We start from the raw sequence: 13,483 nt of genomic DNA, 5'->3' as shown, positions 1-13,483 counted from the left end.
TTTATTAAGTTATAAAAATAGACGTTCAACATTATTATATTTAAGAAAAAAATTATAAAAATAAAATACATATATTTATCTAGCAAATATTGAAATTTAATTATAAAAATTGTTTTATTGAAATAACAAACATTTCAAAACGTTACGAAAGGAAATTGGATAAAACGGAAAAAGGACTAATATATTTTTCCACTTATGCTTATGTTTATTTATTAATTGTTGCGACGGAAGTCATCAAACTTGAAAATTTAATAAAAATATTCACAATGAGCACATTCTTTCTTTCTCACGTACATTTTTATACTTTCTCTCTCTCGCTTTCTCTCTCTCTCTTTCTCTCCCTTTCTCTCATACTTGTCTCTGTTACGCGCATGACCGTAACATTCATCGTGAGCTAATGCGCGTATGGGCCAATTTAACCAATGTAGAACTTATGTCCACCATTCGTTGGACACTTGTGTTTTCTGGTTATGTATGTATGAATGTGGTATGATGTATATGTACATTCAATTATTAATAATTATTATTAATAACAACAATAACTAATTAATACGAATAGAAAATCATGTTTCACGGTGAATGACTTGATTTCTTATTTTCATTTTTTCTCTTAAGATTTGATGAATGTCTGTTCCAAAGTTGTTGCATTTTATCCATATATGTGAAGTACATATCAGCAATGTCAGTGCAACATGCAAATTCGGCAAAACGAGGCCTTCAATTTCGGCGAATTGCTGTTTCGAAAATTATTAAAAAAATTCCAAACAGCGATTAGTTCTTGTTCATTAGAGCTGCCAATGACAATATATAAAGCTGGGATATCTTCACTGTGCTGATTCTGGCATTTAAAATTACAATAACAGCATGATTCCTTTTTCAGTGGCAAACTGATTATTCTACCAGTTCACCTGATTGTATTATTGATTCAGTCTAGGATGACAACCATGTCATCACCACGTACTGCTCTTTGTGGATGAGGAGGATGTAATGGAGTTGGTAATCTACGCCACGGTTTACGAGCTGCTCTTCGAAGTTCAACTGATGAAAGAGTTCTTCTAAGTCTTCTGCAAATTGATAATAATATTATTTTAGTATATTATTTAATGTATTTTTTTGTCCATCATTTTTGTTTTTTTTTTTCATTCTTAATTTTTATCTTTATTAATAAGCATGTAATAAAGTATTAATATTATAGAACATATAACAATGCTAACTTAGTTTGATCAGAAGCACGAAAGTAAACGTCATCAGGCGCATCCATCCATGAAATTACTTGTTTACGTGCATTACTTCTAGACAATGGTGGACCATGCGGCAAAGTATGAGGATGAGCAGCTCTTCCATTCAAAGGTGGTGCTAGAGGAAGAACTGCAGGTGTAGCATGCTCCAAAGTATGTTTTGGATGAAGTTGCTGAGAATGATGAGCCCTTTTGGCAGGTGGTCCACCAGGGAGCCCTGCACTTAGGGCAATACCTATTGAAAGTATTAAATTTATAATATAATATTTAAAATATACGAAATTTTAAAATAATATAAAACTATTAAACCGATGATGTATATTCCTTTGGAAAAAATGTTTAACTGCTTAATTTAACAATTTTGATTATTTGTCTCATTTATTGGATATTTAAACTTTTAAACACTTAATTATTTTACCTTCATCCCAATCCACATCAGAGTAGAAGCCAGTAAACAAAAATCATATTCAATACTAGGAACTAAATTTCATAATATACATGAATAAATTTCTAAAATTCTAAAACTTACCATCGGATCCGTTGATTTCATCAAATGGAGGTCTTGTGCGTTTCAATATCGTTTGTTGACTCTGCATACTAGGTTGTGGCTGAGGTGGAGTTATCGTTAGTCTATCTACTTCAGATTTATTTGGTACTCTTTCATACAGAAGACTTCCATCTATAATATAATAATTAAAATCAAAATATTAAATGTATTATATATTAATAAAAATAATATTTTTATTAAATAATTCATTTACCTGGTGCTTTTGGTGGTCTTGGGAAAGAAACTCGATCTGGTTGTTTTCGTTGTGCCGGCGCTGTAAGAGCTAACCAATCCCAATCTCCAGGTTGTCGTGGTGCAGGATGATCACCTAAACGTGTTGCTATATCAGTTACTCGAGGACGAGGTCGGGGTCGTACAGCACGAGCCAAAATACGTAACTCCGTAGGGCTTTTTGATGTTAATTGAGGAGAAGCACAGAGATGTCGTAATGGTGCTGCATTTACAGGTTGATGAGGTGCTCGAGCTGCATGACGTGTACGTAATTGTGCTGCACATAATCGTCGTGCAGCTCGCGCCAATGCTGAAGTACGTAAATAAAATGCTGATCGAGTTTTCATCACAGGTCTTGGTGATCCACCTCCACCACCTCCACTTGCTCCACTTCCACGTAGATCAACGCCATGAGCACTTGCGTAATGACGACTTAAATGTGCTTTGAGTTTGAATTCTTTACCACAAGAAGGAATGCTACATCGATGAGGTCTATGAGCACCACCAATTCCTTTACTTTCTTCATCGGAACCAGTGCCACCTCTCTTCCTTTCTAAATCAACATCATCCATACGTGATGGAACCTAAATAAAAAACTTTTAATATATAAAAATAAATCTTCATTATTTAGATATTTATATTTAATGAAATATACCTTTAGACCACCATACTTCTTCCAATATGTCCAGCAAGATTGACAAAGACGACATTGCATATGTGAAGGGCCCCAAGCATACCATTGTGGACTTTGCATTACTTGACAACTTTCACATGGTTTTCCACTAACTCCAACCATTAATATTCCGCTATTATCAGTTGTCATATTACCATTGCTATTACCATTGAGAACATTTGTTGGTTTCCCATTACTGTTACTATTATTATTACCAAGAGGTACAATTGTTGCTGCAGAAGGAGCAGTTGTAGGTGGAGTTGTTTTATTATAATTAGGTATATAAACCTGTTTCAATTTACTTTCAGCTTCTACAGCTTTTACCCTTTTTTGTTGTACATATCTATCGGTTGTTTTCCACATATAATAATATTCAATAACATTTTTTAATGTCTTCCATGGTAACTGAAACATATATATATATATTCATATATATAATTTATAATATACATATATTATAAAGTAATAAAATCTAAAATTAATCTTTTATCTTAATAATTTTGTTACTTACAAAATCTTGACGTATATCGGAAAAATCTTTTCCATATTTATCAAGAGCTTCTTCAAAAAGATTTGCTTCAGATGCACTCCATTCTTCCATTTCGTCCCTGCATAATACTGGACCAGTACTAGGTACTAAAGATGACATAGCTTTTGCGACGTCATAATTATGTCGATGTAATGTATCCATTGCATGAAACTTTAAATATAAAATAGTATAAAAAAAGTTCTTTTCAAAAAAAAAAAATATATATAATTTATATAATTATACATATAATAATATGAAAGTGATATTTACAAGAGTAATATCTCTAGATGCAGCTGCGGCAGACATATGTAAAGATGGTTGTTTAACCGAAGACGAACAATCTAAAGCTCTTGCAAATGTGCCTACTGATCTACTGACAACAAGGAATTGATCAATTTGACGATCTGTTAGTGAATGTCGCGGTGTCCAGACCAATGTTTCTAAATCTTGTAACCTACGAGGATCTGATTCTCTTTCAGCAGATGTCAGTGGAACTGATGCTATTCCATCAGCTTGATATCTACTACCTACTCTAATTTCACCTGAAATTTTATTAAAATAATTTTAAAAATTAAAATTTGAATATATAGAGAAAAATTATAATTATTATTTATTTTATATATATATATATTTAATAATTTTTAAAATTAATAAAATACCTTTATCAGCAAGCAAAGTACGTTGAGCAGGATCAAATACCAAGCAATAGAAGAAAGAATCTTCTTTATTTAAATAGCTTAGTAAAGATTCTGTTTCATTTAATAAAGTTACACAGCATTTGCCTCTTATATGTGTTGCAGGCATTGTTTCCACCTGACGTGATAAAAACAATTCTCTATGCTTCATTTGATGACGTTGCTTAGAACTTAATTCTGTAACTCCTCCAGCACCAACTACATTTTCTTCCATCCCTGTATGTAAAAAGAATTATAATTAAAATTATGTTTTATTATTTTAATTGTATAAATAAATATTGTAAAAAAGCTAAAATAATAAAATATTTCATTAAGATAAAAAAAATAAGAACAACTATAAAAATATAATATTAAAAATATTAAAAATATATAAAAATAATATTAAAAAAACTTTGAATAATTTTATTCCCTTTTTATTTATATAATGTTAATAAATAATAAAAATTTAATTTAAAATAAAATTATGTGTATCTTCAATTTCAATATTAACATTAATTAAATAACATTAAATTTCTTATCATGTTTGAAAGTATTTTTTAAATTTATTTAATTTTGGTCTTTCATTATTGTTATTATTTTTTCTTTTTTATAAATAAATGAAATGTAAATGAAACGCAGGAATGTGGCAGAATCAATCAAAACTTATAACAATAAACTAAAAATATTAGCAAGAGCGGGTAACAAAAAATGAAAATTAAAGCAACATTAAGTGATACATTATTTATTATAATAGAAATGAAATTAATTTTCAAAGGAATATAAATTGTTTAAAGAAGCCTCAGATTACTAAAGAATTATCATTTTGTACGGCGGGATTTTCTTTTAAATATATAGAAGAAGATTTATTTATTAGAATACTAATTATAAAATTTTTTCCATGAGAATAAATCTAGCATTTATATATTGAATTAAATTACTCATTATAATGATTTCTAAAAAAAAAAAAAAATCGAAAATTATAAAAGATAATGCAAATAAAAAGGATAAATTGAATGATAATTGAATAATTATGTATTAATATACAATGTATGGGTTTATTAAATTTTACATTTAATGATTAAACCCCTTTCTACATAACTTAAAGGAAGAGGTCATAATTAAACCCAATTTGTTATCTCTTTGGCCTTACAGTGAAATAGCTAAAACTTATCACATTCACCAAGATTACAAAGAATTTTATAAATCCCGCCGCTATATCATTAGCCTTATATCATCACTGGCTTCTATATGAGACTAACAAGACAACTAAAAGGTACACATTATATAATACTTACTGATGAATTAATTAATTTAATTTAATTTTCATTACTGTTTCAAGATTCACACATATTTGATGAAAATCATTTATTTGCTATTTTTTCTTAATTATAAATTCATTAAATTTTCATATTAATATATTTTTTTATAATTTTTTAGAAAAATAAACAACAATGAAAAAATGAAATTCATCTGTAAGGAGCACCTTTTAATTGACTGCTCACTCACCATGAGGCTCTTGGGCCTCTGACAGTGGGGCCTTCAGCCAGCCCCCCTTCCCGCCCCCTTTGTTCATCACTTTGGGCCCGATCCCATCTTTATTAGTCATTTCCTTAGTAGTATCTGGATTCTCGAGTTTCTGATTCTGCGTGTTTGCAGGAGATTCTGACCTTTGCTGCTCTGCACTTGCCACTGCAATTTGTATCACAGAACCCACTCTACTATTTCTCATTTCATATTCTTTCATTTATAAAATTTTAACATGCTTATAAAATTTGTAATCCTAAAAATCTCAAAGACTAAAGCCATATAATTCTTTAATTTCATTATTCTTAGTTTTTATTTAGTATAATATCTGATTAATAATTTAATTGATTAATATATATATGATATATAAATATTTAACTTTGATTCTGTCAACCAATTCCAATCGCGTTTCTATTTACAATTATAACTGTATTTATAAATAAACTATTATTGATTAAATAATTAATTTTTATAAAAAAAATCTTTATTTAAAATTTCAGCATATAAGTTATAATAGTATAAGTATATAAATAGATTTTAAGAATATTTCTCAAAAATAATATATACTATATACTATATACTATATAATATATATTATATATACTATAATATTATATTATTACGATTATTATGAAAACCACATTTTGTGCAAGATTATATTGGAGTAATAAAAATATCATCAAATTTAAACAACAAAAATTTAATGAATATGTAAAATTCAAAAAATTTTATTTTCAAAGATTATTGAGAGAGAGAGAGAGAGAGAGAGAGAGAGAGAGAGAGAGAGAGAGAGAGAGAGAGAGAGAGAAGTATGTATATATTTTTGAATTATTTTATATGATTTTATATAGAAAAATATAGATTTTAGGGTATAATTTATATAGTTTATATTTTTCTTTTTTGAAAAAATAGAAAATAACAAAAAATAAAAAATATAGAAATAATAGAATGTAAAAAATATAGAAAAAAAAGAAGTGAAAATCTGATTCGGAGCAAATACCGGCAGACATAGAGCTATAGTAGAGAGGAAGAGAATACGGGAAAATATACATTCGTGTATACACACACAAATACGTTCATAGAAAAGAAGAGAAGGGGCGAAAAGAGAAGCGGGGGAGTAAATGCTTAAAACGAAGATGGCTAGTGGGACCCACCATTTTCGTCGGGATACATATACGTTTGATTGCTAACGTGTGTGTGTTCCTGTTTCTCTCTCTCTCTCTCTCTTTCTGTTATTCGTGCACGCTATATGCCCGGTTATCGTATACGTCTATCGGTGTTCTTATAAGTCTATGTCTGAGTACACGTAACACATACCCAACCAACCCCTGCGTCAGTCATTCATTTAGTTCAGGATGGCGGGAGGTAGAAGGATGGTATGAGAGACTCGGGTGAGAGGTAGAAAGAGGGAGAGGTGGGTTGGCAGGCGCACCACCCCCAACTCACCCCCAGCAGATCGATACAACCCCCATTTCACCTCTCTGCCACCCCCCAACTTTACTTATTATACATTCCCATCCCCAAATCCCCGCGTCTCATTATCTCTGCTATTGCAAAGAAAAAATCGAGAAAACTTTAGACACACACACACACACACACACACATATATATATATATATATATTTATATATATATATATATATTAGTGTCTCTATATATATATAATATATATTATATATGCATAAAATCAAATAATATTTTCTATTCATGAAATTATATTATTTTTTTTTATGACAGAAAATATTAAAATGTTACGAATTCACAAATTCTGAATATTGCAATAATAATGACGATTGAGTTTCCTCGATTTTTAATGGAATATAATATAAAATAAAATTATATTTTTAGCATATTTTAACTATGAATAAATAAGAATCAAACAACTTTACGCTTTCGTCTTAAATTGATGAATAATGATTCGTATCTATGTAGAATATTTTTAAACCAGTATAGTAAATATATTTAATGAATAACATCAATGATTTCTCAAAATATTGATTATAAAATTATTAAATGATAAAGAAAATTTATTTTTTAAAAAATAAGAATTTCTATAATTAATATGAAAATATATTTTAATTTTTTTAATTTCTGGATATTTATCGATTTATATCGTTCCGTAAAACAAAAGACATAACATTATTTTTCTATTTTCAATATATTAATATTAGTATTTAATTATCTAAATATAAATTAAAAAAAAATAAAGTACTAATTTTTATTAATTATTTATTTAAGAATAATACTAATTGAATAAAAAAATATCAATATATGTTTATATGTTTATATCTGTATAACATAATCTTAAAGTAAAAGTTCTTTATTCAAATGTTATGTAAGATCAATATCTTAAAATATAATAAATATTTTGACAATAAAATAAATTTTACTTACACTGATGTTTATCTGCAAGCATGATTAATGTAGATGGCAAATCCCTCCGCCTAAAGAAACACATGACTTTTGCTTCAACATTTCCACTTGCTGTCTAGAATAATAAGATAAATATATATTAAAATAAGAAAATGTATTAATAATAAATATTTTTGAATTTATTTATATTAATTATAATCAAAAAAAAATATTATAATCAATTTTAATTCTTACCTTATTCAATTCTTCTATCCTTCTTATCTGGTAAGGAGATGTGGAAGATGTTTCAAAATATACATAATCTATAAATTAAACAAAAGGGTTTAATATTTTTATGAAAAAATATATAATTTATATAATAATAAGAAACATGAATAAAACTATATACATATATTACAATATACAATATTAATAATTTTAATTTTTAAATATTGTATATATATTTATAAATTTTTTATATATAATGTATATATTGAAAAACAATTATTATAAATAAAATTAAATATTACATATATATTCATGAAATATTTATGTATATAAATTTTATGAAATATAAATATTGATATTACTATTTGAGAATATATAAATATGTAAATAGAGATATAAGAGTAAGAGTAAAAAATATCATAATTCTCTGCATATTATGATCATATTAAAAAAAATGATAATTATACTTAAAAATAAATATGTAAATAAAAAATAAATAAAAAATAGATATAATAAGATATAATAGATATAATAAAAATATTAAATTTATGATATTTAAATATATAGAACGCGTTACACATACACAGATCTCGATATTTATTTTTTATGTATTATATATCGTATTGCATATATATAATTAAAAAAAACAAAAAGATAATTTTGTACAAATTATTTTAATTCTTTAGATCTTTGATACGAAAACATTCTAGTGGACATATTACGAAATAATTCGTATAATAGAAAACAAAAGAAAAAACAGAAATTTTCAAATATTGAATTTTAATCATCCGAATCATCATGCAAGAAATTAGTATGACCTGAACGAAGGGCGAGAGTGGGGAAAGAGGGAGCAGAAGGAAAGCAGCATACATAGGGATACCAGAAAAGAGCGGGGAGAAAGAGATTAGACAAAAGATGAAAAGTTAAGAGGCTGTACAGATAAAAAAAATATATATAGAAAATGTTATTGTGATATTAATTGGAAATATAGATTTTTTGGGTTTATTAAAGATACATAGCTCAAAATTCGACGCGTGGCCTCATCAGCCGGCGAAATGTGTGTATGGTTATTTTACCTCCCACCCGGTACATATTGGCCGTCATGTTGCTGGCGTCCTGTGTGGCCCCGAGAGCGAAATTGGCGTTCTCGTGGTTACCGTGGTTCTCGTGGTATTCGGCCGGCATCGGCATGAAGGCTTTTCGTCCTCCAACTACGCGAATCTATTAGCCGACACTTCCCACTTGTCCACGGAGTTAACACTTCACGGTGTCACTCCATCGTGTTTGTTTGTCCCTAATCGTGGAAAGAATTTCGCGCTACCTTTTTTTATTTACATTGACTTGTTTCCCAATATTGATATAACACTATAATATTTATAAATGTGCACAAGATATGTAAAAATTTCACACTGAATTCGATTCACGTGTTCGTTATCGTAACGAGCATCGTCAGTGGCCGTTGCTCCGTTCATGCAGGAACACCGCCATTTTCATTTTACCAAGCGGGCTACATATACGAAAAGGCAATACTGTTTGCTCCCCACTACCAGAGTTGGATTCACTTGCTTTCTTTAAAATCGCGTACATGCAAAAGTTCATTAAAATATATGATCACGATCTCTACACGTTATTCATTCGTTCCGCTTCATTATAAAATTCTATTTTTACGAATTTTTGATAGAAAACACGTAATCAGACCGATACAACCCGGTCAACGAATACCACAAAACAAGGCCACGAATCGGATACTACCAAGATCCGACGATTGCGCGGTCTCGAAAGCGTCTGTTACTCAAGAGTGGGGATAGTTAGATGATAGAATGCCAATTTGTCGGCGCACTTTTCAATAACCGCGAAATTTAAATTCTTTTACGATATGTGTTTATTTAGGAAGGATTAATTATTTTTATTAAATAAATATAAACTTACTTTAGATTTATAAATATATTTACAATAAAAGATATTTTATAAAACCGAATAAACACAAAAATATATAACGTGACGATAAATGAAAAGCTTTCATATAGTATATGAAATATTTATATATTTACGAAATTAGTCTTTCTATACAATTGCTTACGCGCAGTCACATTTTATCTGTTTTAATAAAAAATGTACGTAAATGAATTAAAATTACTCACTAGTTTGTAGAGCCTGTGTGAGCTTGCCTTTCACGTAAAACGTTTGGTAATGTATCTGACTAACAATAAATAGTAACGAATAATCGATTTGAGGATACGTAAGGCAAAATTATATTTATATGTACACAATAGTAATAGTAGTAATAATAATACATATTCATTATATGAATGTGTTTATAATTTAGTTTTTTGCAATTTAGGTAATCTTAAGGCACACCCCACGGTCTTTATCAAGCAATTTCATTTTTTGTTCATTAATCATATAAATAAATGTATACTGTTGCGGATTTCATTAATCTAAATTTATTATCATATTACTATTTGTAGGAATATTTATACTAAATATAGAGAATAATCTGTTCTGTACATAATTCTATGTCTTTCTTATGATTTTTTAAAATGGATAGTCATTGATTAATGATAATAATGACAGAAATATTAATAAGAATAACAAGATAATGCATAAATGAGATGTAAAATGAGAGCATGCTCTTTTTTCTTTTTATTTTAATATTTATATCATGAGTAGTAAAAATAATCAAATTTTACAATGTGAACACATTCATGGATTTCATATAGTGAGAAAATCATATTAAAATATTTTACCAATAATTAATAAAAAAAAAATGAACATAATACATAAGACAAGATTAATTATAATTAAAATAATATAATACTACTCATGTGTGTGATTTAATTTAAGATTAATATAAAATATTTATGCCAATTTCTATACTTTATGCATTTATATGTACAAGAATAGCATCCAGTTTTTGTCTTTCTAGATGCATATTTCTACTTACTATGATACTACTGTTTACGAATAAAAAAATACTAATATATCGCATTGTCGTTGCACGGGCAGTGTTTGCGCAGTTTTTATCCATTGATAAGGCACCAACTTTTAGGATCCTGAGATTCAACCCGCATGCTTCGACAGATTTAGAGGCATATCTAAATGAGATATAAATAAGATAAATTTTCTGATATATTTAATAAATATCGAACGATATATTTTTAAACATTTACCTGAAGGAGGTGTAAGAGTCTGTTCCCTGTAATCTTTGTAGTGATGAACTGGAGGAGATGATGGATGAGGTGGTGGTGGCGCATATAATGGCATAGGAGGTGGATAATGGACGGGTGATGGATAATGCATCCATAAAGGAGCCCTATATGGTCCAGGAGGTAACATCGGTACACCATAAAGTGGATGCTGAAGAGGTGTATTAGCTGTACCAATGTATGGATCCATTCGTACTCTTGGATATGAGTTACTTGATGAGTATTTCACAGTTTGCCTCTCATCAGGTTTTAATAAATTCCTCAAAAAACCTTGTTCATGACTTGGTTTATCTTCTCCCAAAATACTCGTTATACTATATGAAGATAATTGTTTTGGTGACGGAGTAGGAGCTGTTGTACAAACTGGCTGTGGTGTTGCGCGTCTTTTTGATGCTTGATCTTCTAATGAGACTCTTTCTAATTCACGCAAAATACGTTTACGAGGTGAAACGACATTAGGATCTAGAAGACGTGCCAATTTGTCAATAATTAGGTTCAAAACCTTTCCAGTTGATGTACTATTTGCTTTACGAATTGGTTTAGTATAATTTGTTACTGATTCTGGAATGAGTAACAAAGAAGTAGGATCTAATGGACGTCTACGCTTTCTTGCGATTAAGCGAGGATGCGCATACAGACGATTTTTTGGATTTCTATAATAATAAAAACTAAACTCTGTAGATATTCTACGTCTTGGATTTGCTTGCTTCCAACAATGATCTCTTTGCCAAGGACTTGATTGTACTGACGAATTATCATCAGAAACTGAAAAATATAAGTATATAATATAATATATTATAATATAAAGTAAATATAATATTAAATTTAATTAATTTTATTAAAAATATTATAAAAATTTAACTTACCACTAAGAGAGGTAGAACTCTCTTGTCTATTTGGAGTTGTGCTAGCTGGTGGCCAAAAGGTTTTCTTTGGAACTGGAAACCATGTAGTTCTTTCTCCATCCCTACGATGGGATAGTTCCAAAATAAACTTTCCGTCTTTAAAAAATTTTAATCGTCCACCAGGAGTTGGAAGTAAATTATTATCAATACGTGCTTCTGAATGATGTGTTGATTGGGGATTTGAATTTTTACCATTTGCCTTGGTAAGAGTTGAGTGTAATGTAGGAGGATCACGTGAGCACATTTCTGTTGTGCCCCTCACGTGACCTGCGTGAGCATGACATTCTGCTGACTTCTCACGCATGCTGATACTTTATCGATATCCATTTTTCTCCGCTTGACCTTTCATACTTTAGCCTCTTAATATCAAATTAATAAAAGAGACAGGACTTTAATTAAGTCCTTCTCTTAAAGCTATAAATAATAATTTTAAAGAAATTTGCTAAAGTATTTTTGTTTCACAGTTTAAGGAAAGCATTTTTTATAAGAACACTTGATGAAACTTATCAGATATAATAAAAAAAAATTGCTTATGCAAGAAAGAATTATTCAACAACAATGTTAATAATAGCAGAATATTTAAGTTTCTTTCAAAATTAACAAAGTTAATAACAACAAAGAGATAAATTCATATTGATCTTATATTTTTAAAACTGTCAAATTGACATTGGTCAAAAACTGACAGTAAGAGCAACGTTATTCTGAAATTTAACTAATATATTTTTTCTTATGCCCAAAAACATTTGTCTGGATAATGTGCCAATTAATATATATCGATAGAATAGAATATTATCGAATAAAAAAGCACTTTATCATTGATTCAAAAATAACATTTTGTGCAAAATTCCAAAAGGAATTTTCTCTACATAAGTGGTAATCGCTAGACACCCACCCACCCACGCACTGCCGCCTTCTGTAATGAATTCTATTTCATTTCGAAAAAGCGGATCGTCACATTCATAAATTTATTCAAAAGCAAGCATGTTAATATTTCGCAAATTATTATAACCAGCGTACAAATTGATTTTTCAAACGGAAGATTTTCACGGATCAAACACGGGACGGACACTCTATAGTAGAAAACACGGTTTGACCGACACATGTGTTTCACTTCACCCACGAATGGTTTACGTGTCTATGGCAATTGAGTTTATTCGTTCGATGACCCTTTAGAATATACATCTACCATCATTTTCCTCGTGATTTTCGATGTTCGGATGTAAAAAAAAAAAACAAGAATTTCTCGCCTTCGTGTATCCTTCTCGTCGACAACACTGTGGCGGTTCGCAGTCCGCGCGTTCCTCCGTTTCTTGGTCCAACTCCCACGATCAATCTGCAACACTTCCTTCAAATTATGAAGTTATATTGAATCTACT

General features: G+C 29.2%; 2 protein-coding genes across 7 annotated transcripts; both read right to left on the bottom strand.

The window, feature by feature from the left end:
* Positions 1 to 184: 184 nt before the first annotated feature.
* Positions 185 to 9,749, bottom strand: MTA1-like (metastasis associated 1-like). 5 transcript variants are annotated; one of them, XM_086904674.1, is made up of 13 exons: positions 9,073 to 9,749; positions 8,024 to 8,091; positions 7,811 to 7,904; positions 5,399 to 5,581; positions 3,878 to 4,129; positions 3,489 to 3,760; positions 3,201 to 3,389; positions 2,672 to 3,094; positions 2,000 to 2,600; positions 1,770 to 1,917; positions 1,657 to 1,688; positions 1,215 to 1,473; positions 185 to 1,064 (listed from the first exon to the last, which is right to left on the bottom strand). In XM_086904674.1, exons 1-13 carry the CDS (start codon positions 9,185 to 9,187, stop codon positions 926 to 928), a joined length of 2,775 nt encoding a protein of 924 aa, XP_086760800.1. In that variant the 5' UTR covers positions 9,188 to 9,749; the 3' UTR covers positions 185 to 925. The 5 variants fall into 5 exon arrangements, with proteins under 5 accessions (XP_086760800.1, XP_086760801.1, XP_086760802.1 ...); XM_086904675.1 differs by lacking the exon at positions 1,657 to 1,688 and having other exon boundaries at positions 1,768 to 1,917; XM_086904676.1 differs by lacking the exon at positions 5,399 to 5,581.
* A 271-nt stretch (positions 9,750 to 10,020) lies between these two features.
* H (transcriptional corepressor hairless) lies at positions 10,021 to 13,444 on the bottom strand. 2 transcript variants are annotated; one of them, XM_012490323.3, is made up of 3 exons: positions 12,069 to 13,444; positions 11,167 to 11,967; positions 10,021 to 11,091 (listed from the first exon to the last, which is right to left on the bottom strand). In XM_012490323.3, the coding sequence occupies exons 1-3, from the start codon at positions 12,409 to 12,411 to the stop codon at positions 11,057 to 11,059; spliced, it is 1,179 nt and encodes a 392-aa protein (XP_012345777.2). In that variant the 5' UTR covers positions 12,412 to 13,444; the 3' UTR covers positions 10,021 to 11,056. The 2 variants fall into 2 exon arrangements, with proteins under 2 accessions (XP_012345777.2, XP_086760787.1); XM_086904661.1 differs by having other exon boundaries at positions 10,021 to 11,967.
* Between the last annotated feature and the right edge of the window lie 39 nt (positions 13,445 to 13,483).

This window comes from Apis florea, unplaced genomic scaffold (genome assembly GCF_048593485.1).
Source record: "Apis florea isolate Af1SG1 unplaced genomic scaffold, ASM4859348v1 contig_2350_pilon, whole genome shotgun sequence".
Taxonomy (NCBI): Eukaryota; Metazoa; Arthropoda; class Insecta; order Hymenoptera; family Apidae; genus Apis; species Apis florea.
The sequence above is the reverse complement of the archived record's forward strand: the minus strand, read 5'-3'. Positions and strand labels throughout refer to the sequence as shown.